At 41.0% G+C, this 26,968-nt stretch overlaps 1 protein-coding gene across 1 annotated transcript in view; it reads left to right on the top strand.

Annotated features, from left to right (window-relative positions):
- The window catches only part of bcl2b (BCL2 apoptosis regulator b), a 34,186-nt gene extending 9,429 nt beyond the window's left edge, over nucleotides 1-24,757 (top strand). Inside the window, exon 2 of the mRNA XM_008434088.2 lies at nucleotides 20,930-24,757. Within this exon, the coding sequence (XP_008432310.1) occupies nucleotides 20,930-21,067 (138 nt within the window). The 3' untranslated portion in view covers nucleotides 21,068-24,757. The remainder of the gene's footprint in view (nucleotides 1-20,929) is intronic.
- The last annotated feature ends 2,211 nt before the right edge of the window (nucleotides 24,758-26,968 follow it).

The following is a 26,968-nucleotide window of genomic DNA, read 5'->3' as shown; positions in this document are numbered from 1 at the left end:
TTTTTATTTCCATGACCTCGCCTTTCCCCTGAGAAACCTCCACCCCATCCTGTTGCGTGCTTATTTCTGGGCCTCCTCTGGAGAACTGGAGGAATGTCTGTTGGGGAACAGCGATTGTAAATAAATAATGGAGATGTAATAAAGGTTTTTCTTTTCTGAAGGCTCAGTGAAAGGTTTAAGCCACTTTTGTTATTTATTTATTTTTTTAACCAGATATTCCTGTCGGTTGTGCGTACTTTTAAGAATCCTTGCTGATGCAAGGAGTTTTTGAATATTTGAAGTTTGAGCAAATATCCCCTTGTTATTAATTATGGGTCTCAGATAAGATTTACGATTGATGAATTATGTAGATAAATTTATGTAATTCTATTTCCTTTAAAATATTGCAACCGAGTAGCCTTATGCTTTCCGGTTTTACAAAGAGCACATGCCTGAGCTATTTAAAAGCCCCTCTGTACCACTCAAAGCACACACTAATGAATAATATATGGAATAGACAAGCCCAGGCACTAAATGCATCTTCCACAAGTGGAACTATAAAGTCTGCCTACACCTCAGATGGGGTATTGCGTTATCTTTTTTTAGTCCCTTTACCTGTGACTGTCTCACTCCACAACTTTGAGGATGTTCATATTTACACACAGGCCTCATGCCTGAACAAACGACACACTAATACCCGAGACGTGACTCTCAGTGTCAGGTGATGCTCCAGATTCTTGAAAAATGCAGGGACATGTGAGAGGCCTCTAAATATAGCTGCATTACCATCACTTCTCCTGTGTGGTCCTGTAATTGTCATGTTGCACACAAACCCCTGACCTGTTTGCATCCGTGCTATCTTTCCTGCTCACATAACAAACCTGCCACTGATCTGCATTAAAAAAAAAAAAGTCCCACTGAGCAATTTGAGACAGCAGATAAAAGAGTTTTTTTCACCTTTCCTGTCAGTGCTGGAGCTGGATAATGAGCCACCTACTGAGACACTAGTTGACTTTGCCACAAGGCACGCCCTTGTATTGTGCAGCATATCAATATAGGGCAAGGTTAAACTGTTCCTCCCATTCTTTCACTATTGTTGATCATCTTAGGACAAAGCGCTAAAAGTATTTATTTATTTATTTATTTATTTTTTATATAAAGCACCGTGATGGGAATATGAACTCCAGCTCTTGGAATCTTACAGAAACATTTTTCTTTGCAAACCGAAAGCATTTTTATGGGCTAGCATAGTACAGTTCAGATTACAGTTATCAGTTATGTGAAATGTTTGCAGCTGAAAAGCAATTGACATGTTAACTATTTAATAACATCAATTATTTTATTCACTATAAACATATTTTTCTCTTATGCTGATGACATACTGCAGCTCTTAAGTCATACACTYTTTGATWAGGACAAAAAGGCAAAATTTCACACTGAATTCAAATCATACAGCATCAGAGATCCTCCACCGGGCCTAACAAGTGATATGAGGGGATTTCATATATATATACAACAAAGTCCAAAATTATTCATACCCTTGGCAGATTTTCTTTTTCACTTAAGAAGCTCATTGTTCATATGAATTCAAACAGAACCTCTCAATAGAAAATAGAACTATATCTCTCTCTTCTTTTTTTTTTACATCAAAAATGGCAGGTTAAAAAATAATGTTTGGTCCTCTTAAACATCAATGGACTGTTATTAGAGCAATCAACTCCTCATAATTTCTGACCAGCTTGCTGCATGTTTCCATTGATATGTTAATCATTTATCTTGGGTGAAGAGCTCTAAGTCTTTGTGGTTGAAAAGTCTGCTAGCTTTCGCCCTGATCTTCWGCTCCATCCAAAGAGTTTAGCAGAATCAAGTTGGGACTCTGGCTAGTCCTACCTGAAATGGTAATAACAGTTCAAGTTAGAAGACATATGTTTGTGGTTGTTTATATAGTTAAAAGTTTACTATAAGACTAAATCTACAAGGGCTATGGACAACGACTTGAGATGCTTGGAGATATTTTTTTTCTCACCTTACTGTGAGTGGTGGCCAGACAAACCTCCAGCCTTGTATGCTGAAGTTCCAGTTATCTTAAGCTCAATAATTATTGCCCTGACTGTAGACATAAGCAGTTTATATTAGAATTACAGGATGGACAGACAGGCAGGGATTTAAAATGAGCAAAATTGACTCGTCAGAGTTTGCATTAAGAGTTGCAATCTGGACAGTGATGCGGTATTTAGCACAGTTGCCTTGCAGCGAGAAAGTCCTAGACTCAAATCTAGCTCTCCTTCTGCATGGAGTTTGTTCTCCTTGTGCATGTGTGGCTCCTCTCTGGTTCCCCAGCTTTCTTCAGCAGTCCCAAAACATGCATGTGAAGTTAATTGGTTGCTCTGAGGTATCTGGGTGTGTGTGTCWGTGTTCATGACTGCATTCAGAACAATCTTACCTGATTTGCTGCCTAGATAAGTGGGTTAATATTAAGGTAATGAGTTTATGTGATGAAAACAAGCAAACATTATTATGTTTGCCATTTATTTCTTTAATAATAATTTAAAAAAACTCTTTGTACTTAGATGAGGTCATGCTATCTGGTAAGATGGAACAGCAGAACCACCAGTCCTACAAAATTAAATCACATCTAACATCTAAGGAATTTGCATCCATATCAGCAGTGTGAAAACGAGGCTTTGTAGMAGCTGGTGATGGAGATTTCTTGGATGTAATGTTTCCCAGAAGTCATAGTGTGTATCTCTGCAGCAAATCTTTTCACTCAAGAGTGGTTTAAACCAGAGTGAGTACGTGTTTTTAAACCAAAGCAGCCTTAAGGTCCAGAGAACTCATAAGTTGCCTCAATCCTTCAATAGTCCATTGATGAAYGCATCCTGGACAGTACAACCTAAATCTTTGGCAGAAAATCACCTATTTGGGAAAATATGTTAATACGATGAAGCTTCTTTAACGAGTTGCATGAGACAAACACTGAGCATGAGGAAACCTCAACACTACCAGGACGAAAGAATAGAAAAAAGTTGAATAATGATAAGTACAGAGAGAGAGAGAGAGAGAGACCTTATTGTGTTTCTAAAGATTTTTCTACCCATTGAATACGACTGAACTTTATTAGCGTGGTGTGCTAACATGCTATGCTAACATGCTATCAACATGTTTTTCAGCTGATCACGTCCAGCATATGTGAGTAAATCTGACAAAAAAGGCTAATTTGTGAYTCACATATTAAAGTAACATTTTAATAATCACTCTTCTATTTCTGGAAGAAACAGAAAAAGTGATTACAGTAATAGACGAGATTTTTTCAGATGCGTCACATTGTTGCATCTTAACTGGTCTAAATTTACAGTATTTTGAACTTAAGTTCACCCAAACACAGTCAGAAAGACAGAAACAAATTCTGCTTTTAAAGTCCTTGTTGAACCATTAGATTTATTGTTATAGAATAGATCGCCATTCGCCTATTTTTWAATTTTGTTTATTTCGGGTCTTTCAGTTCTATTTCTATTTCTACAAAGGAACGTTAAACAAAAACAACAATAAAATAAAATATTAAAATACTTGAGTGAATATAAAGAACATTTTATTTTCATTCATCTCTACACGATTATTTTTGTGTAAAGAGAGAAAGTAAATGATGTTCAATACATTAACAAAGTGAAAAAAAGGTTTTCATCATCTTAACAATAAAAAAAAAAACATGAAGGTTTTTTTAAGAATTAGTATTTTTATAGTATGGACTACAAGTGCCACCAGGCCTGTACATTGATTGAATATTGATTAAATGTTTAAAGCTCCTATGTCCATAATGTTGCAGTCTGCAACATTTTGCTTTAGTAAAATACCAGGATTAGAATAGATGTTTGTCAGGACAGATACTCAACCTTACATCATCCATATCAGTATGAAGGTCAAATAATGCTGAACGAGATGTTGATGTCAGTTTTCTGAGAAATGAATGTCCAAACAAGTTCATTGAGAGGTGAGAGTGAGCGACGCAATCAGACTCCTGAGCCGTGTTTTTGCAAATGTGCATAATTGGGCGGTTGGAAAATGACTAAGCTAGTCTGAGGTATTTCAAACGGTTGCGAGAGTATACCGTTTGCTCTTAAAAGAATATAGTTTGGGTTTGAAAACGTGCATCTGAGCACACCTCAGAACATCTGTAGCCGGGTTGGAAGACAAAGCCAAAATAAGGATGATGCACCGAGACAACTTAGCTGAAATCCACCAAAAACTAAACATGATTTAATACAGCATTTTAGTTTTACCTTTATTCAGGTTAAGACAATCGGAGATTGATAAAGTTGTAGGAAAGAGAGTTAATTACAGATTTATACTAAAAGAGGGAAAACCAGAATAACTGTGATAACTAAACTGTAATGTACTCGCTTATTCTTCATGTTGCTTTAATTTTTGATAAAAAAAAAAAAAGTTTATGAAGTCTGAATTTCCGATGTTCTTATTCTTCTAAATATTATTGTTATTTGTTATTAGCCCTTGGTGCAAAAAACTGTGCAACTAAAAGAGAGAGAGCAGAAAGTCCACGTTTGCAGCCACTCGCTCAACGTTTCATGTGAAAAAAAACAACAACAAAAAAAAAAACGSCACATCTTTAAAGTAAAACTGCCATCTTCTGCATGGATGACTACTAATCTGGTGAGGAAATATATTTTTGTGATTTGATTAGAATAACCCTTTAAATTTTATAAATTGCACACCACACACATACAGGCAGACAAACACAGAAGCGGATGCAGTAGTGCAAATCAATTATTTGCTGTCCACAGAATAGCTATGTATGCACACACACACACATTCGCACGCGGGCACGTGCACACACACATCAACAGTGTGAACACAGAAGCGGATGTGGCGGTGTGAATCAATAATGCTCTGTTGTCACAGGGTGACATGTGAGCCATGGCAGGGAGCAGATGGCCCCGGGGTGCCTAGCTTCCTGTTAGCTGTGCCATTCGGCCTCAGCGCAAACACACACACTTGCACACGCGCACACACACACACACACACACACACACACACACACACACACACACACANCACACACACACACACACACACACACACACACACACACACATCCTCTGGGATTTCCCAGTGCAACTAGCCACAGCACTGGCCATTAACAAACAGAATGCCATTATTGGCTCCTCTCCATACATACTCTGCTGCCCCCCCAATCACCCCAAGCCCCTCTCTGGAATAAAAAAATAAAAAACAGTGACAAGAGCCAGATGATAGTAAGTAGGTTTCTCTTCTCATCGCTGGAGGTCTGGAGTAAATAATTCTCTGCTCCCCCTCCCCGATGTGATTTTGTTTTTTTGGCTACAGAGCAAATACCCCACAGGAAATCGGATCTGTTCCTCTCAGCACTGAGTGAGGTCAGCCGCTGCTCAGATATCACTCTGTCTATGTTGTATTGATTGAGTGCTTCCGACGTTTGGTGTCAGGGTCCTTGAGCAAAGACTCAATTAACAGCCAACCAGTGACCATGCAGGTCGCGTACAAAATTCAGCCTGCAGTTAAAGTCGACTTTGTGGGACTTTATTTTATGGGACGCTTTTCATGCTTGGGCTGTCGTTCAAGCTGGTGCTGCATGGCCGGAAAAGCTTCCACCGCCCTGCTGAAGAAAATCATCCCTGAAGCATGATGCTGCCACCGCCGTGATTTACAATTAAGATGTCGTAATTGGCGTGCAGTCGCTTTCATTCTCACATTCTCATAAAGGACAGAAAGTTACATTTGGTTCTCATCTGACCAGAGCACCTTCTTATATAAGTGTGCCGTGTCCACCAGCCATGTAGCCTTGTGTTATGCCTTTCTATCACCAGTAGGTTTCTTTGTGACATTCTTTCATGAAGTCCAGATGTGAGGGGAACAACACTTGACGTTTTCCAGTGAACTGATTCTCCTGTGGATCTTCCAATTTTTGGATGAAAGATAGAGCAGTCGTTTATGAGATGTTCAAAGCTTCACAGATACTCACAACTTTATTCCTCTCCTGTCGGATGTGTGTCTTGATGTTCATCATCACTAATGTTTCTTAGTTGTTCTGTGAAAACCACTGAGGATAAAAAGCAAAGACAGACTCTGGTTGCTGATTAGGGAACTTCTTAAGGCCGTGTGTTGTGCTAGATTTATTTTGGGTGGTGTCAGAGTAAAAGGGGGGTTGACACAAAAAGTGCCACAGTGTTCACATTTTTATTTGCTAAAAAACCATGTGCAGTTTTCCCTCCACTTTCAGTTATGCTCCACTTTGGGTTGGTCTGTTACATAAATAAATAAAATACCGTGAAGTTTATCATTATAACATGACAATAGGTGTAAAAAAATATATATAAGGGATATAAGTGATGCCTTCTCGGCGAGGGTGAAATATGGTGTTGCCAGGGTTTTTTTTATTTTACCCTAACATGCAGTCTTCCCCAATGGGGAGAACTTTAATTGGTTGTTGGGCTGTCATAGAAATAATGACAGATACCTCAAAGAAAATGTGGATCTAAAAGCAGAAGGACTGACAGTGAATCTTTTTTCTTCTAAGAGCTTGTCATTTCTTTTATTTAGGGTTGTGTATCAGTCATTTTATGTCAGATCGGATTTTTTTTTTTTTTTTATAACGTCAGTATTCATGTCAGGCGCCGTTTAGCTTTATTGGGGGATTTTTTTGACTTCTGTCTAGACAAGGCGCATGTCTGTAAATCTAACCACCAGAGCGTTAATCAACTCTGCAAATGATCCTATAAAAGGCCCTTTTTTTTTAATCTTTCACGTTTCAAGAGGCTATGTGGTAAAAAGGCTTCAAAGAGTGACACCAGTAAATGTACTTCTCAAGCTTTAAAATCCACAGCATTTCAATACGCTGATGTTAAAAGAAGACTCCAGCTGGCGCTGTGTCACATTTTTCAGTTCGTTTGTGCRAACCCATTTTCTGATACCGGCAACCTGACCTTCAGGGAATCCAGGTTTCAATTAAATGAGTCTACATTCCTGCATTCCGGGGTGGAAAAGAGGGAGAAAAATATTCCTGCCTGAAATGGATGGACTTTAGAAGGAGCCTTTGATCAGGAGGTACAGCTAACAGGGCCGTGGAGTCGGGGGGAAGGCGGGAGAGACGGAAGGGCAGGCAATAACTAAAGGCTTATGAAGTTATAAACCTTATTGCCAGGTCGRGACTGATGGCTGCTTTCATAGAAGAAAAAGTTGAATGGTTGACAATGGGGCTGACTGAGTAAATGATTATGATTTAATTTGAGTTAATGTTGAAATGAAAGTCAAAAATTAATACTAGAAACTTTGGATGAAAGTTGCTTGTTAAAGTCATCTGACTCGAGCATCATCTGATCCTCAGCTGATCCATCTGCTGACTAAAAAGCAGATAGACATACTCGTGAAACATCCACATGGGYGTTGCACAGCATAAAGTAAAAATAAGCAGGTAAGCATGTAGTCGAAACCAACTGTTTGCATGAACTGCATAAAACGACAAGGTTTTTGTCTCACAGTCTTATATTTTAGATCAGACAAGATTACCTACATTATTTCTATTTGGAAAACGCCATATTTGGACTCTTTATGTACACCCTTAGTATTTTGGACAAACTTTTTGTGCGGGCTTCATAACTCCGGTTTGTAGGGCGGACGGCTCACACACACCTTTAGAGATCTGACCCATTTGTCTGTTTGGAAGATTTATTTATGCCATCACTTTATTTTTATATTTGATGTCAGCAGATGTTTCCTCAATATTTCCTCATGCTGTTTTTGCCTCATGATGCCATCTATTTTGCGAACCACACCAGTCCACCCGACAATACGGTGCCGCCACGCCCGAACTTAACAGTTGGGTTTGCAAACTTTCCCTTATTCCCTCCAAATGTAATTGTGATCATAACGGCCAAACATTTCAACTTTTTATTTATTTTTTGCTTCATCAGACAAAAGACATCTCCGTGATATGAAAACTAGAATCTGTCTTTTTTTTTTTTGTTGGTTTTAGAGTAAAGGCTTTTTCCTCTTCAATTGACCTTTCGATCAATGTCGATACTCGTCCGCAACACAAAAGCCGTATCTGAACAGAATAATGACTGGACAGGTATTTTTTTTATAATGTACTGTCTCAACTTTGTATTTGAGTACATTTTACTGTGAAAAGTAGAGTTTGGGTCTCATTGTCTGAGTACAACCGGGCTGCTCAGTAGTCTCTGATAACATTTTTCCAAGCTCGAGCAAGATAGAGATGTTCTTTTTCAACAGAAGTGACACAGACCTCATTTGCTTTCTGCACATTTTCCCACTGGACGATCACTGTCACAACAGACAAGCTAATTGTAATTCATCAGGTAGGATGTGCTTGTTTCCTTTTGGTCTTTGCACGCAGACAAGGAAGGTCACACGGCTCCGAGCAAGCCAGCCTGTTCAAACAATTCGACCGTTTTCAAAGCCTTTTGCACAACAGACGCAGCCCTCTGCAAGGCCTCCGAGTCACATTGAACTGGAAATAGAYGGGAGGAAAAATGGCATTCGTCTCTGCGTCAAACCGTTGCTTCACTGAAGAGAAATAAACCTCAACTGGACTGATTTTATTACATAATCGTAACTTGTGGCATAAAGCTGAGCTTTTTGCTGGCTTTCTCGGCCCGGGTGACTAAAGCTCACTGTGCAGTTGTTTGTCTCTGCACATCAATGCATTCCTGAGATTCCTCTCCCCCAGCCTAGATGAAAATCAGCTGGTTGCCTAAGAGAGGTCAATGAACTTTTCCCCAGTATTCCCAGCCTTTTACAAAGGAAAAGAGGGGGAAATCTGAGAACCTCTTCTAGAAGAGGCAACAGTCAATCCTAGAACAGACTGGGGGTACATGCTTGGATTTCTCATTTGGAGAAAGGCTCTCCGAGAATATCCGTCCCCGCCTCCTCTTTCTTTTAACATTACCTCATTCCTATGGAAGTTAGAGAAGTTTTGTCATGCATTTCGCAACCGCAGTCCGACTGTGAGAAAGCTTTCTATCTTGTCTCTCAGCACCATGTCCGTTTTTTTTTATCTGTCACGAAAACAGGAATAGACACCAAATAAAGTCTCAAGAATCTCATATCTGTATGTGGCGTTGCATCATCTGTTTGTCAGATATGTCATATGCCTTAGGATGTGTGTGTCAGAATTGACACACACAATTCTGACACACACARAATTGTGTGTGTCAGAATTGGTAGCTTTCATTATCGAAAGCTACCGAGTTCAATATCAACGCTGATCCTACAGTGGTGACTGTTGATGTCAGATCAATGAAAGGGGATTTCTACAGTCATTTACAAAGTGAAAGTTTATGTGCTTGTGAAAACCAGACGAGATATTTGGGAATTTCCCCAAACTCGATCATCATAGGATGTTCATGCCAAGGAATGGCTTTGCAGTGATCTCAGGTGAAGAAAAAAAATAACTACATCTTAGATGCAACAGTTAAATGCCCAAGTSAGTTAAATTCCCAAGTGAGTTGTGTTAAACAAAAAAAAATTAAAAATACGCTGAACATGTATGGCTTGTTTTTAAGGATTGTAAGAGGAACATAGATTATTTGCAAAATGACAACCAAACAAATATTCTATTTAGTTACATTATAGCAATCATATAATGAGTTTGGGTTAATCATCATTGCTTAACTTAGTTCTAATCATAACTGATTAGTTCTTGAAATTAAAGAATGACGTGACAGAGGAAGACAGGGCTGCATGCAGCAGCCGTAAACACTCTTGTTTTGCAAAAAAAAGGGCCCTTCTGTGTGGCATTTGAATATTCTCTCTGTGTGTTTGTGGGTTTCCCCTGGGTACTCCRACCTTCTCCCACCGTCCAAAAACAAGGATGTCAGGCTAATCAGCCTCTCTATATTGCCTTTAGTTGTGCATGCTTAGTTCTGAAGGCCTGTTGACTAGTCCAGGGTAAWTTCATTGAGATATATTAAATGATGGATWGAAGAATACATGTTAAAGGACAGTTATTTCTTGTTGATCCTCAAGTGGAAATTAATTAAAGTMAGATTTTGCCTTAAAAATGATACAGATATAATTTTATTTGAAACAAATTTATGTAGATTTGCTTTTGCAATGCAACTTCAAAAAACAATATTCTAAATAGGACATGCATTGTACACAAAGTACGCACAAATGTATCCATAAAATCAAATGCCATTAATCAGTCATTCAGTCTGAAAYGCCACCATTTCCAAAATGGCAAAGCCTAAAATAATCATTTCAGCTTCTTGTCTTCCTGAACAATAAATGTAAATGTTATAATATAAACATTTTTCCATGAATCCCGTGTTACTGCTAAATAATATTGATTAAAGCTTTGTACATTTTGAGTAAAAAGCCTCAGCGTCACCTGAACTCCAAATCAGTCGAATGACTAAAAAATTATCAAAATATCCTTCTTCAAAACTTGTTAGAAACAGGAAATGTTACGACTTTTATGACACACTGATTCTCATCTATTGTGGAAAACAATATCCTCATCTTTATCCGTAAACGAAGAAACTTCGACCTGATAAGATTTAATTTCCCTGCACTGCGTTTGCCTCAATTYCACTGTATCATTGGTCCATAAGCTCAGACCAGAACAACAGCGTTTGCCTCAATGCACAATGTTGCTTTTTATTTAGAGCTAGAGAGTAAAATCACCTAACTCCATTTGTCAAGCAAGGTGGTGAAAGGTTCATGATCTGGCTCCAATTCACCTTGCAGAGTTGACAATGAACTCCTCTGTGTGCCAAGACATTCTGCAGTCAGTCTAAACAACAGCAGGAGCTTCAGTTACTTTCTAACATASCTGTCTGACACAGAAAACCTAAGAACCGCAAGAAGTTTGACTCAGTTTTAACACCGACTTTAATTCCAGAGTTTGTCGGAGAAAGCAGCTTTTGYCTGTGACTTTGTGGAACATTTTCAATGACCTCCGCCCGTTCCTCTCTTGACTTCAAAGGYGTTCCTGCGGGAGTCGTACCTCTTACGCACGACTGTTTTCGCCGACATTATCAGACATCTGAGATCGTCTATCTGCCCCCGTCCCAGAGTGTGGTCTCGCTCATTTACATGGGCGCACAGAAGAACCTGAAACCGGGCCCCTGTGTATTCGAGTCACACAAACCGCTCAAATACCTAGCTTTCATTTCGCAGATGACTTTCCAAGACCTCTCCTGTATGAAAGAGGAGAYAATGGGAGGCGAGCTTTGATGTTAGGGTACTTTCTCCTCTCCTGACAAGATTAATCCTCACCTGGATGATGTTACATTTACCTTTGTAGGGGAAATTACAGGGACTATTCAGGGGRAAAAAAGCAAATAAGTCTAATTTCTGTAAGAGTAACTGTTGCTGGTTGTATTACAGATTCCTTGTGTCGTCTCCCTTGAATTTTTGTATATTTAGTCCCATTAAAAGCTCTAATCCTAATGCWTTTTAGGTCAACTTACATGTGATTGAACAACACAAAGTAGAAAAGGAAGGAAGAAAGGAAAGAAGGAATGAAAGATGAGTCAAGTCRTTTGTATAGTAAATGTCAGCAACATCATAAAAACACAAGAAATGCATAGCATTACATTCATAAARGCCTCTGCTGTTGCAAGAGAGAAAGAACATATTTCATGGATAGTTATTCATCCTCATTTTTCTCCCTCWAAATAAAATCCAATTTAACCAATTGCCTTCAAAATGTCGCCTAGTTTGCAAGTAAATTTTGGACCTGAATATTATTTGATGTTGGTACAAATCAAGCCACAGTCAAAAGAAAGCTCTGTAATAAACAAACATGTTGGTGGCAGTGTATCATACTGTGGGAATGTTTTTTTTTTTCTTCAGCAGGGATGGGGAAGCTGGTCAGAGATGACAGCAAGGCAGAAGGAGTGAAATACAGTCTGGGGGAAAAAACCAGGTAGAGCATAAATAAAAGACTTGATGGCATCTTCCGCAAGGACAACGTCCTTGAAATGTCCCAGTCAAAGTCCAGAATGAGCCGAGTTTGAGCTATTTTTCCAAAGGACGGTTGGAATGCAAACCCGAAGGGCGTGCAGCTGTGACATCAATGAAATGTAGTTGTACAGGGTTTATTACTTCCACCTCACCAGTAAGAACTTTVTGTYGCTCTCCACACGAAACCACAAAGAAATTCGGCACACGTTTGCAGGTGTGATGTGACAAAACGGAGAAAATGTTCCTTCACATAYGAACACTCTTGCGAGGCACTCCCTGCGAGTCTCGGGTGATTTGATTCAAAACAAATAAAAAGTCTCTTAGCTACAGCGTCCGCCAAACTGTAGCTCTGCCTCTATCCACCCCCTCTTTTCATGGAATTAGTATGACTACATGCTTGGCTCGAGTCTTTCCCTGGCTACATACACACTCTGATCTGACTATACTTGGGTTGGCTTGGTTCTAAACCAGACAATGATGTCATTTGTGCAGYGCTTGGTACAGGAAGTGACTTCACACTGGCTGAACTGTTGAGGTTCCTTCAACAAAGACTGTCTTGCCTGACTGAGAAACCTCTTAAGGCTGAGTAATCCAGTTACATCAGATCTACTACTAAACATGTCATTTCTATCAAAGAACTCTGTGTTTTATTGTACGAACACTCACAAGACCCYTCTGTTAYTGGTGGTGCTCCCACACATCCCAGTCATGACTCCATATACAGTAGCTGTTTTTGGCTCGCGCTCCTACGTCTATTTCTGGAGACGTGGCTGTGTGGTCTTGAGGGTCAGCGGATCCTACTTTTAAGGCCTGAGGCTGCGGGCCGCCTTATGGCAGGAAACGAGCCCCTCCTCTGGATTGTGTTTGTTACTGGAGAAGCAATAGGCCACCTGGGAAATCTGCTGGTTCCCACGGTCTCCATCTACGGTTCCTGTCAGGCAGAGAGCAGCTCAGCTGAAGGGGCTCCCAGGCTTTCTTCATGTGCCAAAATGAGATGGGCTTTGTTGTGTGTGTGTGTTTTTTTTTTCTATAAGCGGCAAACCAAAGCTGATAAAGCAGCTCTGATGTGGAGAAGTTTTAACTGGGAGTGTAATCATTAACTTCTTTTCTTCCACTCAAATGTTTCAGGGCTGTTCGAAAGGGCCACTTTCAATTACAAAGTGGGTCTTTAAACAAGTGCTCCTTTTTACATTCCCGGTTGCAACATGTGAACAAAACTGACCAGTCTGGAAAGTGTCCCCCCCCCCCTCTGTATTCACATGAAGATGACAAGCTTTTTTTTTTTTCCCTTCCCCTGTTACACTCAGATTAAAGGCTACAATCTCAGATGAGGTCCTCACCCAGCCTTCAAGTGGCAGACATCCTGTCTGTACTGGAAAGCCACTCATGCACTTTAGAGCACACCAGCATCCACGCAAACACATGATGACTCAGCTGCCCTTTTCCACCCTCCCTCTGCTCTTGGACGTCATCTGTGGCCTTTTAAATGGACCGAACAGGAGGAGGTGAGAGGTGTTTTATTAGATTGGGAAGCCCTGAACAAGGAGCTTTGATGAAACTTCTCYGTATTTATAGCAGCGCAGCAGTTGCTCCGCTGTTGACTCCCTTCCTGTTCCAAGGTAGCCGGATAGGCGGACATCCACTGAGGAGGAAACATCCTCTTTTAGCTGCCATGTGTATTTTTGGGGCATTTCCCCCCCCCCCCTCCTTTTGTTGACAAAAAGGAGGAGGTGTGGAGGATATCGGATTGATTGCAGAAGGAACTGAGTCAGGGAGATTTATWGAGGGGGAAAAAAACTATTGTTTATTTGTAGTTTATCCTCTTCTTTGACATCTCGGCCATCTAGAATGGACTGATAATAAATCCTGAGCTTTAATGAAGATCACAGGGAAACCAGGAGAGCAGACTGAACAAAGCCTATGCAGTTTATTTCCCTCCAAGCAAGGCATTCATTTCTTGCTGCCAAAGATGTTGAGTTAAAAATCAGCACACTTAAAAATTGATTAGCTCACGACTTTGAGGTCCAAGCATGTGCATTGAAGATATCTATCATATGGTAGTGCTCCACAAATTGGAGTACTTAACTTTGTCGTTAACAGTATAAATAAAACAAAGACGATACAGCMTCTTTACAAGCATYTATACCCCTGCACCTTTCCAAATTGAAACRGACATTAATGTATCTAGTAGAGATTTTCTGTTACAGACTAACACAAGKGACACATGTTTATGGACTGGATGGAAAAGGATACAAATAAAATCCTAAATGTGAGCCAGACATTTTTTCTCAGGTTGTCCAAGTCAGTGGTTTGTAGAACTGCCTTCTGTTTTTTTTTTTCTGTCAGAGGTCTTGGAAAGTCATGCTGTTTTCCTGACATCTGTCCAAAAAGTACAGTGGCTCTGGTTGCCTTTACTGTGTTGGGATTGGATTTTTTTTTCTACAAGGGGGAAGAATAGTGAACAATTGCCTCAATTGCACAAGTTAAAACTCAGAATTGCAACAGSTACTTCTGTTAGTTTACGTATAGCAACAAATGTGTATGCAATGCGTGAGAAGTAATATTTGTTGAACCACTTTAAAACCACGTCTTTACCAGCTTTGCACATCAGACGGTTGATTTTTTTGTATTCTTTTTTACTAAGTAAGCGACTTCTGAATGTAATTGATTGGACAGGACTTTATTTATTCTGTATATGYAGCAGAAGTCATCAGATCAGGACTCGAACCTGTGACAGGACTAAGGGTCTTGCTTAACTCTGTGCCATTGCAGACCCTCCAACAAATGTATATTTTCAGAAGAAATGTGAAAACCATGCATATGTTTTTGTTCTTACTTTTGACAAATATTCACAACTTTGTGTTTATTTCCAAAAGGCTAAAGCGTGTGATACCTTTACAATATGCTCTATGGATCCAGAGTAAAAAACAGAGTCGCGTGTGTGTGTGTGTGTGTGTGTGTGTAAGGTTACTACTCCTGTTTATCTGGCAGCTACAGACAATGAATAATGGAGACAATAAAAAGCATGCAGTGTCATAAGGAGTGTGGGTGATTTACTGGCGATCGTGTTTCATGTTCCAGCGGTGCAAGCTCTCTCCCATGGGAGAGCGAGCTGTTTTGTAAACACACAAATGCTGCCGCCGCTGACGCACATTTGAATATTTATGAGCCTTTAGGGTTGCATCCAAACGTCAAAAAAGCTTCTCCTTTTACGTCTGAATGTAATGACTGTTGGGAGTGTGAAACCTGAGTTTGCAGAGAAACTCAAGAAGCCAGAAAACTAACAAGGTTTTCCATTCCTTATGGTTCACGTCATGGTCTCTCGCTCTCTCTATTTTTTTTTCCTTTGCAAAGGCTATTATTACTTTTATTCTTTCACATGAGGAGAGGTTGGTGCCTTTGTCGAGTGTTAACAGCCTCCAGCACTTCCAAAAAGGATGTGGAGATTCAATGCAAACATATTGTTTTGGACACCTGTGACTGGAGTGTATACATTGTTACTGTTCCATGTTTTATATTTGATGGGGTGGCTGCTGAGACATTCTTTAACATAATTAATTTGTGACTTTGTAGAGGCTAAAATAAAAATATAATCATGTCACCACGAGCAGCTATTCAGGTAATCCGAATATTAAGGGAAATATCATTAAGTGCACATTAACAACTGTGAAATATGCGTTTGCATAAAGGAAACAAGTAAACAAAACAAGCACTTGGCTGTTTTTCCATATGTGCATAAAATGCAAGGTAATCGCCTACCACAAAGTGTGAAAACAAAAGCAAAGTGTAAAATAAAAAACTGAAGAAGTCCTGGTTAAATATGGAGATGGTTTTTATCCAGCTGTGGATTGAGAGATAAAGGCGGACATCCCTCTTTATGAGACATTTCTAAGAACTAATTTATCCTAAATCCAACAATGTTACTCAATTGTCGACCACTACTCAAACACAAAGTTGTGTTTGTTGTTGGTTTGAAAGTTTGTGATCCAAACGGAAGGTCATGGCTTAAAGTGCCAACAGAACCTCATCGTCTGTGAAAAGCAAAGAGGAGACCCGCATGAAGTTCTGTCCATGATTACCTCAAATAGTATCTGTGATGAGGGTTCCTACTGGACTCATTGGAGAAGTGACCTTTGCTATGTGAAGAAAATTCTCACACAGCTCTTGCTCTGGTCGTAAAAGGACTGGGTGGCTTGTAAAATGGACCCCGTAATCCAGCAGCACCTCCAACAAAATACATGGGGACTCGGTTCTACGCCCTCTCAATAAAATGTTTGGATCGCATGTTCAGATCTCCATGACAACCTTTAGATCGCACTGAATCGATTCACCTTGCGTTTACAACTTGCACCGAGTTGTAAACCCAGTGAACATGTTGCAGTTTCATTTATTCCTTCTTCCATTTCATACCCAGGAACCTGAACAGTGATGGATCAGTCCCTTTTTTGTTGTTGTTAAATATTGTTGATGAAAGATGAAGATGGAAAGACATTAAATGTCCAGAGTCGCCCAAATGACCAGCACGCTCTCAGAAAGTCTTTAGTGGTAACGATTTAATTATTTAATGATTTCCAAAAAATGTCACAGTCTGAATTTAACAAATAATTTCAAAATATTTGGTGCAACTTTAAAAAAAACAAAAAACAAACAGGCGCAGGAAACTGAGGTTTTGAACCCCATCAGTTTCTATGAAAAATTGCTTTCTTGCATTTTTTGTTTTGTCGAACCAAGGTAAAATCAAATGRAAAAAAATTACCATGCCAATCAGGCGATTAGTTAATGGTCATATCCTGCTAAACTGAGCTCCTGTATTAGCATTGTCCTGTGGTTTGATCCGTTAACGTTCTTTGCACAGACGATGTGTTGTGCTCCCCAGTGCACTTTGTCACCATTTGGCTGTCTGACCATTGTTTCCACGGATTGCAGTATTGTCACAGGTCAGCGAAGGGCTCTCTGTCCGCTGCTGCAAGCTGTTTTGTGGCTGCTGACACAAGGGGATTCATCGGGTAATGAGTGTTGCAACAAACTCCATCGTCATCTCAAATTTTTATCTGGGGCCAGTCTGTGAAGGGCTCCCTGGGGAATTGGTTTTATTTGACCTTTCTCAGACAAGCAGCAGCTGACAAATCACCCCTCTAGTGAGGGATTTCGTTCTTTTTTTTTTTTTTTTTTTGTAAATGTAGATATGCTATTGAGATGAAGCTAAATGTATTAATAGATATGTCGATCTGAACTTATGAATTATAAGGACATTAATGCTTTCCTGGCATTTTCCCCCCTTTTTGGAACTTCAAAAGGGAGTTTTGTTTGACTCTAATTAGGTGAGAAGAAGTCTGCAAGAAGCTCATTAAAAAAAAAAATCAAAGAGGTGCCGTGGGAGGCAGCATGTGCAATATCGGCCTATAAGTGTCCTGCTATGTGAATGGATTGAAAATAAACAGAACATGCGGGGTAGCCTGGTACAGTGGCGGATATAGCAGCGAAGCCACAACAGGCTCCCTAATTACAAACTGAACTTTAACCCACATCCCTTTCACTCCGTCTCCTCCAGCCCACAGAAACGTCACAAAACAGAGATGGCCACCTAATCATTTTAACAGCTTGGGCAAATTACTGCTTGTGTGTGTGCGGGTGTGTTTTTATTTAACAGAGCTAACAAGCGCGCAAGATGAATCATTATTATCCGAACAGGTTGAGGGATTACTTTCAAAAGCACAGCGAACACCCCACAGGAWCAGGCAAATGTTTGGTATTCCTGTCGCCCCGTGAGACAGCATCCGACCAATCCGAGGAAGCCGGCGGAAGAAAATCCCTTTGTGTCCACGAGGAAGACACCAAACAAAACCCAGAGGTGTCGAGCATGTGAAAAACAAATCAGAGGTTAAAGGACGAGATCTGTCCCGCTGGTGGGAAAAGCAAATTGCGCGCGGAGCTTCCAGTCTGGGTAACCATGACACACGAGCGGCCTGTTTCCCGCCTGCGGAGAAGTGTGGGGACCCCGTCAACTCCTCACAGTTACGTCCATATGAGTGTCTCAGAGGGTTTCGTCTTGTGTGAAGAAAAGGGGCGGGATACGAACCTGGGAAGACATTTTTCTTCTTGGCTTCTTGCTCTCTGTTGGCTGGCTGTGACCTTTTAAAAGCGACTGATCCAAAAAAAAGAAAAAAAAGAAGAAGAAGACTCTGAAAGGCTGCTGTTTGGACTCTCTATCCCAAACGCACACCTGCTGCTGCTGACGCTAGCGGGGCTTTGCCGCGGGAGCTTTTGTCGTAATGCAGATGCATTGTCCTGTTCGTGTCCCTGTCAAATTTCAGCGCGCTGTTCTCCACCTGCTTATCGCTGCTTTTTTTTTTTTTTTCTTTTCCAAAGGTTTGCATTAACATAATGCCCTTCGGTGCAGCAGGAGGAACAGGGACGGAGGAGAAAGGGAGAAAGCTTCACGGTTTGTTTAGCTCCTTTCTCACATGGTTGCTGGAAACATTGGCGTATGGGTGAAAAAAAAAAAAAAGTTCCAGGAGCTGAAGTGGAGCATGTCTCGGTCCCATGATACTCACCTGACATCCCCTCCCCTTCTCCTCTGCCTCAGCTTCTTCTTCTCTCCCCKGTGATAGTTTGGAGTCATTACCATCCACGCCCTTCTGGGGCTTTATTCACACTCCCATCACATCTCTTGTGAACCCCTTTCTATAATTGGCCTTCTTTTGTTTTGGATTTAAATAGAATCTATGGCGACTGTCTGGGGCCTCTCAAGGACATTCATCATGAGCTTGCTATTTTGTTGAGCCGAACTGGTGGTCAGTCACATGCACACATGCTGGATATGAGTTGTGTCCTCAGTTGAGTGTCATTTTAGTGAAGTAGGTGGGAAAAATGTTTCTGAACTGAAGGTGGAAACCTAAGATTATCTTCTAATGGATTTAAAATGTGCATAATTTGGATTAAAATGTTGATATTTTCACCTAAACTGGAATCATATAACCTAAACAAAACACTAAATTTTATGCTTGACAAAATGATCTGAAAAGTGAAACATCCGTCAGTCCAACCAACCAAATAAATAAATAAATSGGCATATGATTCTGTGTCAAATATAACAATAAAAATATGTTACATTCATAAAAACTACCAATCGTTTGACTATTTGCTAACTTGTAAATTATTCAAAGTCCTTCAGTGCTTTTTATAACAATTCTGCCTTGAAATTGAGTGACTTAGTAAATCTTTACATTTTTTTTAAATTCTTTTATTTGTTCTTTTTTTTTTTCTACTGAAAAAGTCTACCTGGAGTTAACTGTACTTGTCTTAAAGACATACAATTCAATATTCCAATTTCCACAAGCAGCGACACCAACCAGTCTGCAAGTTTGTGAATTTTTTTACCTTTWAAGTATGGCAGCATTGTTCTTGTAAGGAGGGCTTTGTAACTTTTTGCCGCTTTGAATGGATGAAACGTCGATGTGTAACAGTGGTGCGCCATCAGTTTGAAGCTGAATGGTTAGCAGTTTGAACTAAAGTAACCCCTCATGTATTGATGACTGCTGAATAACTCCGTTCCCTCTCTGGGTGTTAACACGCTGACATTGGTATTTTGCTTGGGTAATTAAAAAGACCCTGTTGCAGTTAAAGACACCAGAGGGCCTAAGCTTGCAGGATTCTGCTGATTCTTCCTCCCTTGTGTCATCAGACCCCGGCCTCAGGAATGCCACAGAATGGGAAGGGAAACAGGAAATACTTTTGTCTCCCCACAGCACTTCAGTCTCCTTTTATTAGTGTAGCGTGTTCTTTTTTTATTTCGTTCTAAGAAATCCTGTGATGCAGKCGTAATGAATGAACCTTCTTGAATAGGGGCAARAGGGGGGRAAAAARAAAAAAAAAAGTTCTCCCAAGCAGCATAGAACATAATCACTGTGARCAAACTGAYGCGATTATATTGACAAACAAATTCCCACGGGAACTAACGCAGCAATTGTTGCAAAGAATCAAACTTAACAATTCACCATTGTTCACAGACAGGTCAAATTACAGCTGAAAAAGAGAGACATCAGATCCACTCAGATGCATGGCTTGGCCATGTAGCGATTCATGTGGTCGGCCTTGTGACAAAAGAAAGAATACTGAATGGGTGCTTCTGGCATTTCCTCCCTTAAACCTCTGAAATGTAGCCTATTGTACTTTGGTTAAAGATAATCTGCCTTGGAGTGTGTGTYGGACAGCAGAGAGCTTAGCACCATTACTTCCTGTCCAGCTGTTCCTGCCGTCACCGCTCATGAGCAGACGTCTGTATTTCCTCATCTGAGACATGCTGCTGAGGCATYCGCTCCCCACACACACACACACRCACACGCTCTTAATTTGCAGCCTGCCTCTTTAAACCCCACAGAGTAACAATATATTTTTATGCCGGGGGTGTTATATTGTGGTGACTCCCATGTTTGGCTTGGCTGGAGCCTGCTTCTGGGTATCTCTCTTGGAGCCTGAGCGTAGGCGGGTGTAATGGATCTCTCTTCAACATGGGTGTAATAACACTCTATTTCCACCCATGTCTGGTAGCGGCAGGGGATTTACCTTTKAAAGGGTAATTCTGAAAAACAAAATAAAGAAATGTGTCTCGCCTACCTTTGGTGCCATTCGTACAAGGACGTTTTGCTTTCCCTGATTATGAWGACTTCTGTTTTGCACAAAAGRATTGAAKGAAGCGCCAAAAACGGCAAAAATGCCGTCACAAACTTTTTAGAGAGGCATTATGTATTTTCCAAGCGYATAGTCCWRTCAAGGAACTGTGTTACCTTCAGTTGTTGGGAAAATKCTTAAAATATATTTCCTCACTGATGTGCATTTTTCTTTTTTGCAGCTGTATTTAAGTTTGCAACTGGACCAAAGACGATGACAGCATGCATTGCCTCATGCATTGGTGAAAGTCTTTCATTKTGCATCCGGATTAACCTTCGTATTCTGTTTGTTTCTCTTCCAGGATGCGTTTGTGGAACTGTACGACAGACAAAAGGAGTCGGTCTTCAGCTGCTACTGGCCGTCCATCAAGACTGTCTTTGGCCTGGCTGCGCTCGGAGCGGCCAGCGTCACCATCGGAGCGTACCTTGCACAAAAGTGAACAGTATCTCTCTCTCTCTCTCCATCTCCTGACTCCTCCAGGCTCAACTTTATTTCTCAGCACCGTCCTCCTCCTCCTCCTCCTCCTTTTTTGTTTTTATTTCTTGCGCCTCCTGTTTTCAAAGATGCCCCTGACCCCCTCAGAGACAACCTTCAGACTGATTCTGGCCCTCTTCAAAGCCTCTTCTGTGAACGCTTCTTTTCCTCATGCCCCCTTCTGTCAGAACAGACACGAATCAAAAAAACAGCAGAGGGAACCAGAGGCGCGGTCCGTAGACGCGTTGGAGGAGCAAGAAAACCAAGCTGACTGCGGCTGAGGAGGAACGAGGAATGCACGTCTTTTTATTTCATTTCTTGCCTGCTTCTGTACTAGTTTATTGCATGAACGTTTGAATGGTAGAGTATAGACACAAGCAAGGTGTGYGGAAGTGTGGGACCTGTGTTAGGAGGGCTCGGTGATGAAGACGCAGCAGACCCCAACCCCTCCCCCCCCAACCTTGCTATAGGATGAAGGACCCTGTCTGAGCTGCGGACTCCAGTTACCTCCCTACAGCCGTCCTTCAAAGAACTTCTGCAGAACAGCTGCTCAGAGTGTGTAATGGAAACAGCTCACTGCAGCCAGCACAGCATGTGTCTACTGTTTTCACTTCTCACACAGCTCAGGTGAACACATTGCACCACTATTACTCTCTCTCTCTCTCTCTCTCTCTCTCTCTTTCTCTCTCTCTTTCTCTCTCTCTCTTTCTCTCTCTGGGTCTGTAATGGAGGAAAAGGAAGCCTGAGCTCAGCTCAGCTGAAAGCTCCTTGATTTTTGTGCTGGGTTTTTATTTTTCTTGCATGCCAAACCAAATAAGGAGGTGTGCGTGCGTGTTTGTGTGTGTGTGTGTTTTCAAGGAGCATAAAATAAAGCGTGACGGTATGTTGCCGARTGTCCTGAGGGAAACGTGCAGCCGAGCGCACAGAGAGAATCAGTTAGAGGTACAATAAATGTTGCTTTCTTGGGCCTCCGATGTCTAACCAGACAATTTTAAGAGCTCATTCYCTCAAGCGGTGTAATGTGAAGTAGACCACCCGCTCTGTTAGAGTTATAGCTTTACTATTAGCACAAACAACTCTAAGAGTTTTGTGACTGCTCGTGGTTCTCCTCACAGAGTCCTCTCGGGGTCCGATTGTCTGGTCCGGTCTCGCCCAGGTTTYAGGCGACACGTGTGTCCCCCCCAGTTGCTGCCGCCCCGCAGTAACTCAATAATGAATCCGTTCTGACACAGACAGCTGTTGACGTGGACTGACTGAGAAATGTTCTCGCGTGGCCACATGTGACTGGGCGGAAATCAAGTCAGCAGCATTTCGGTCGTGGACTCCTGGTCGTTGGAACCTGAGCTGTTTCCCCCCACCGCCCCCCTTTTTCTGTCCGTCCTCCGAAAGCATCCGGGGGATTGATTTTTATTCCTTTCAGCCTGTTTTATTGATGTTCGTCTTGTGTTGCAGTCTGATGGAAAATTCCAAGTCCCCAAAATATTTTGGTTGGACGCGTCTTCCCAGCCTTTTAATGGAGTGGGAATTTCAATTTTCTGTCTTAGAAAATCTCCAGTTTCTTTGTTGCATGGATGAAAGTCAACCGTAACACAATAGATGCCCATGATGTGTAACTGTATTTATAATACGACAGGCTATAGAGAAGAAATAACAATGAATAAAGCTACATTTCTTTAATTTATTTCAAGGTACAAGATTACAGACTTTCAGAATAAAACTAGTCACTTTTATTTTCCTTTTTCTATGGAATCACACTGTAAACTACATAGTTTCCTGGCTGCTAATATAACAAAGTGTAGAAATTAATCTTTGTGTTGCGTTGATGTCGGCTTCGAGGCTGCTATACTGTCAAGATTAAAACTATTCCTCACAGCTTAAACTGCCACAACTTCACAGTATACATGTGTAGAGAGCTGGAAACCAAAGTAAACTTGTACTGGTCTTTAATTTAAAACGTATCTGACAGAGAATACTGTGTGCCGTGCAAAACTTTTTTCACATTTTGTCAGAATAAAGTCAGTTTTTTTTTTTTTTTTTTTTGTGGGATTTTATGGGATAGACCAAGACAGAGTAGTGCAGAACAGGATATGTAACATTTAAAAAAAGAAAAGAAAAAGAATAATCTAAACTGCGGTGTGTGTGAAATTAAACTCCTTTTACTCTGATGCCAACAAATAAAATACAGTGTAATGTCAGCAGCTGTTCTGTGAACAAACATCACGSAAATCAAGAAACACACCAGATAGGTCAAAGGTTAAAATGTGGAGCACTTTTAAGCACGGTTAGCTTATAAGACAGCATTCAAAGCACTGAACGCATCATAAAGCACTTCGCAGTTCATCATCTGAAAACAGAAGGAGTTTGACGTGARTGCAAACCTACAAAGATATGGAAGAGCATTAAGCAGGAAGGCACTGAAGAGGCTCACTGTGTGTAAGAGCTGCCGTCAGAGCATCTGTTAGCTGTCCATGCTAAAAACGCTGCCTTTGAGGTAGAGTGGCAAGTCAAAAGTCACTGTTGTAAGTAAGCCATGAGAAATTGTGTGTAAAGTTCTGCTGCGTACAGGAAACGGAAAACATGCGGAAGATGAGACCAAAACTWAACTTCAACAGCATGTGACAGAAAATGCACATCATCTTTTCTTTGTCAAGCTACAGGTGAAGCTACTTGGAGTTGATGGCAAGCTGGATGGAGCTAGTGTATATCAATCCTGGAGGAAAGCAGGTTAATACCGGGTCAGAMGTTCACTCTCCAGCAGAACGGCGACACTAAAAGTTGCAGTCAGACCTGGGATGAAATAGTTTAGGTCATGCAAGACGCTATGACGTCAAAACAATAGCATTAAACATCAGAGTGGAAATGTTATCCCCACGGTGAAACATGCCGGGGTCGCTGCATCTGTACTAAGGTTCTTTGACTGAGCTTGAGCTATGTTAAAAAAGGATAAATGGCCAAATAGTAAGATTTTACATGTGGAAAGCTGGTAGAGAAACAAGCTGAAAAGTACCTATTACTGCTGGGGAATACAAATGCACAGGACGCTTTGAAAGCCATGCATCAATTTTCCTCCACTTCCCAATTATGCTCTACTGTGTGTTGGTCTGTCACACAAAATCCCAATAAAATCCATAGAAGTTTGTGGCTGTAATTTTGTCAGAATGTGAAAAAATAATAACAATAATAATTCAACGCATAGGAATGCTTTTTGCAAGGCAGTGTGTCTTCAGTTCACTGAGAGGTTTCTGTGTAGTGTAACTGTACTATAGCCGCTTCACTTTCATCAGCTTCGTGCTCACACAATAACTAATGTGTAAAATGTCAAATGCCAGACCTAAACCTCCTCCTTTTTAACCGCCACGGCTCACAGAGTGATGCGTGTGTTTGTATGAGACAGAGGGCGATTCCTGCGCAGGAATAGGAAGAACTTTAACAGCAATATACTGTAATTTTTATAACCTCTGTGCATATATGAATGTAGCACTCTTGTCGCTGTCCTGTTTCATTGTCTATAATCTATACAAAAAAAAAAAACCTGTAGCACTTATTAAAAGAGAAAGTGAATCGTGTTCCTGTTGTTTACTGCTATATCCACAATAAGCTAGTGGGATCATATTGTTCCTAATAAATCAGATTTCTCCAGCAGATGCGGTCTCGAGCTCCGTGTTGTGTTTGTCTTTATTGATTCTCAGCTGCCTCTCGGAGCCAAGTCAACAAGGCAGAGAGAGAATAAGAGATGCTCAAAGGTGAGGAGCGGCGCATCAGCTACACTCTTTTGATTATCTGTTACATCTATCACAGCCCTGCGTGAGCCTGATCGTGTCAAGGCGACTGTCTCCTTGTGAAGGACTGCAGCAGCAGCAGCAGCAGCAGCAGCAGAAGAAGCAGCAGCAGACATCAAAGCTGTCCCCAAACGCTGCTGCACTTGTCAGCCTTCCCCTCCTCGGCTGCTAAACACCAGAGTGCAGAGATACCCCCCCCAACCCTCTCTCTCTCTCCCGCCTCCCCTTCACAAATGCCCCCGGGCCAGGTTTTTGTACGCCCTCTTGCCTCTGCTCTGATCACACTTGTCTTCAAAGGCTGCGGACCCTCTCGCTGCTCGCTGGAATCTGTGCAGATCATGATGCAGTAAAACCTAATGTTGAAAGAGTCAAGTGGGCACAAGAAAATGAGGCCCAAGCAGAGATTGAAAAAAAAAAAAAAAAAACTGTGATGGGTGTGTGTGTGTGTGCGTGTGTGTGCGTGCGTGTGCTTGTGTGTGCGCAGAAATATCCCCGAGGAGACCAACAGCAGAGGAAAGTTCATTTGGAGTGAAGACGCCCCTCTCCCGCCTTCCATCCCTCCTCCACCTCCTCTCCGGCTCTCACCATGCATATAAAATGCATGACTCGCTCTGAAGAAGAATTTTAAATCAGGTCCTGGACTTTCAAAAGCGAGTCCGGTGTGGGTGTGGATGGTGAATGTCTGGGTATAGAAAGTGAAAAAGATGGGCAGTGAAGAGGAGGAAGATGTGGAGGTTGCAGAGAAGCTTGCCCCCCCCCCCCCCCCCCTCCCATCCCTGCCTCTTCTGCTTTAGGGCTACAAGGTGTGAAGGAGGCTTTCCCAGAGCTCGATATCACAGGGGAGATTGGGAGATCAAAGCAGATTGTCAGGAGGAAGCCTGGTCCAGTTTTACCCCTCATTTGGTAGTCCATCAGATCCTCGCTGCCTTCCTCACTTAAGAGGCCAAATTAACAGCTTTAAAAACTTCCTGCGCAGATTTCTTTAAATAGGTTTAAGACACGCCAACACACAACTTGAAAATCATTAAAAATAATACTGAAATGTAAATACCGAAAGCGAAAGACGTTTCCCTACACCAAGATAGGATCAGCTACAGAGGCAAGTTTAGCTGCTGAAGGTGTGTACTACAGTGTCACCTTGTGGCTGCTGCTACACACACATGCGCACACACACACACACACACACACAAGCTTGCATTGTTTTCATATTATGACTTTGTATTGACTTCCATAAATTTTAGTAACTGTATTTATGTCCAACCATAATCAGTGTATTCCAAGCCTTAGCCAAAACGTGTTAGACGTTAGATGAAATGCTGTCACTAGCATGCTGACTCTGACTAGCATGTTGWCTAACATTGACTAAACTTAGTCAATTTTTATCAAGTGTATTCAAAATCATTTTAGCTAAAACTTTATCCCTCACGCCATCACTCTAATGTGGTCCAAGTAAATTAATTAATGTAATATGCAAATAGCAATGTATCAGCTAATAAATAGTAAATGAAAATCTGCTAAAATGCTAACATAAGCAAGAGGGCTATCACTAGGATGTTGACAATGTATTAAATCTAGCATGGAAGCTTTAGCTTGTAAGCTAAAATGYTTTTGTTACTTAAACAGATAATTGTCAGGTTGGCCAACATTAATTCACTGTAGAAACATTTGCTTTTAAGTCACAAATTGCTTAAAATGTAGTGGAATAAGCAACTAAGTTGCTGGCTAAAATATGTTATAATGGGATTTCAACTAGCAACTTAATAATTTCAATGTGTTGAGGTTTAGCCTTCATATTAAAACATGTATAATATCCTAATAGATCAGGGTTACCTTTACCCTAGTCTCTGGTATACAGTCTTCCTTTATACCAGAGGTTCCTGCCTTTTCCTTATGAAACACCAATTTATATCTTTAAAGGTGCAATATTACATTTCACTTATAAGTCTAAAGTATTGCCTCACATATACAAGAAGCATCAATTCTATTAGATCACAAACAGAAAATAGGATTGATGTGAAGCCTTTTTTTCTGCAGCATTTTGAATGAGTTTCAACTTCATACAACCTAAACCTATCTGTACAGCTTCT

Source organism: Poecilia reticulata, linkage group LG17 (genome assembly GCF_000633615.1).
Source record: "Poecilia reticulata strain Guanapo linkage group LG17, Guppy_female_1.0+MT, whole genome shotgun sequence".
Taxonomy (NCBI): domain Eukaryota; kingdom Metazoa; phylum Chordata; class Actinopteri; order Cyprinodontiformes; family Poeciliidae; genus Poecilia; species Poecilia reticulata.
Note: the sequence above shows the minus strand (reverse complement) of the source record. Positions and strands in the feature narration are given on the sequence as shown.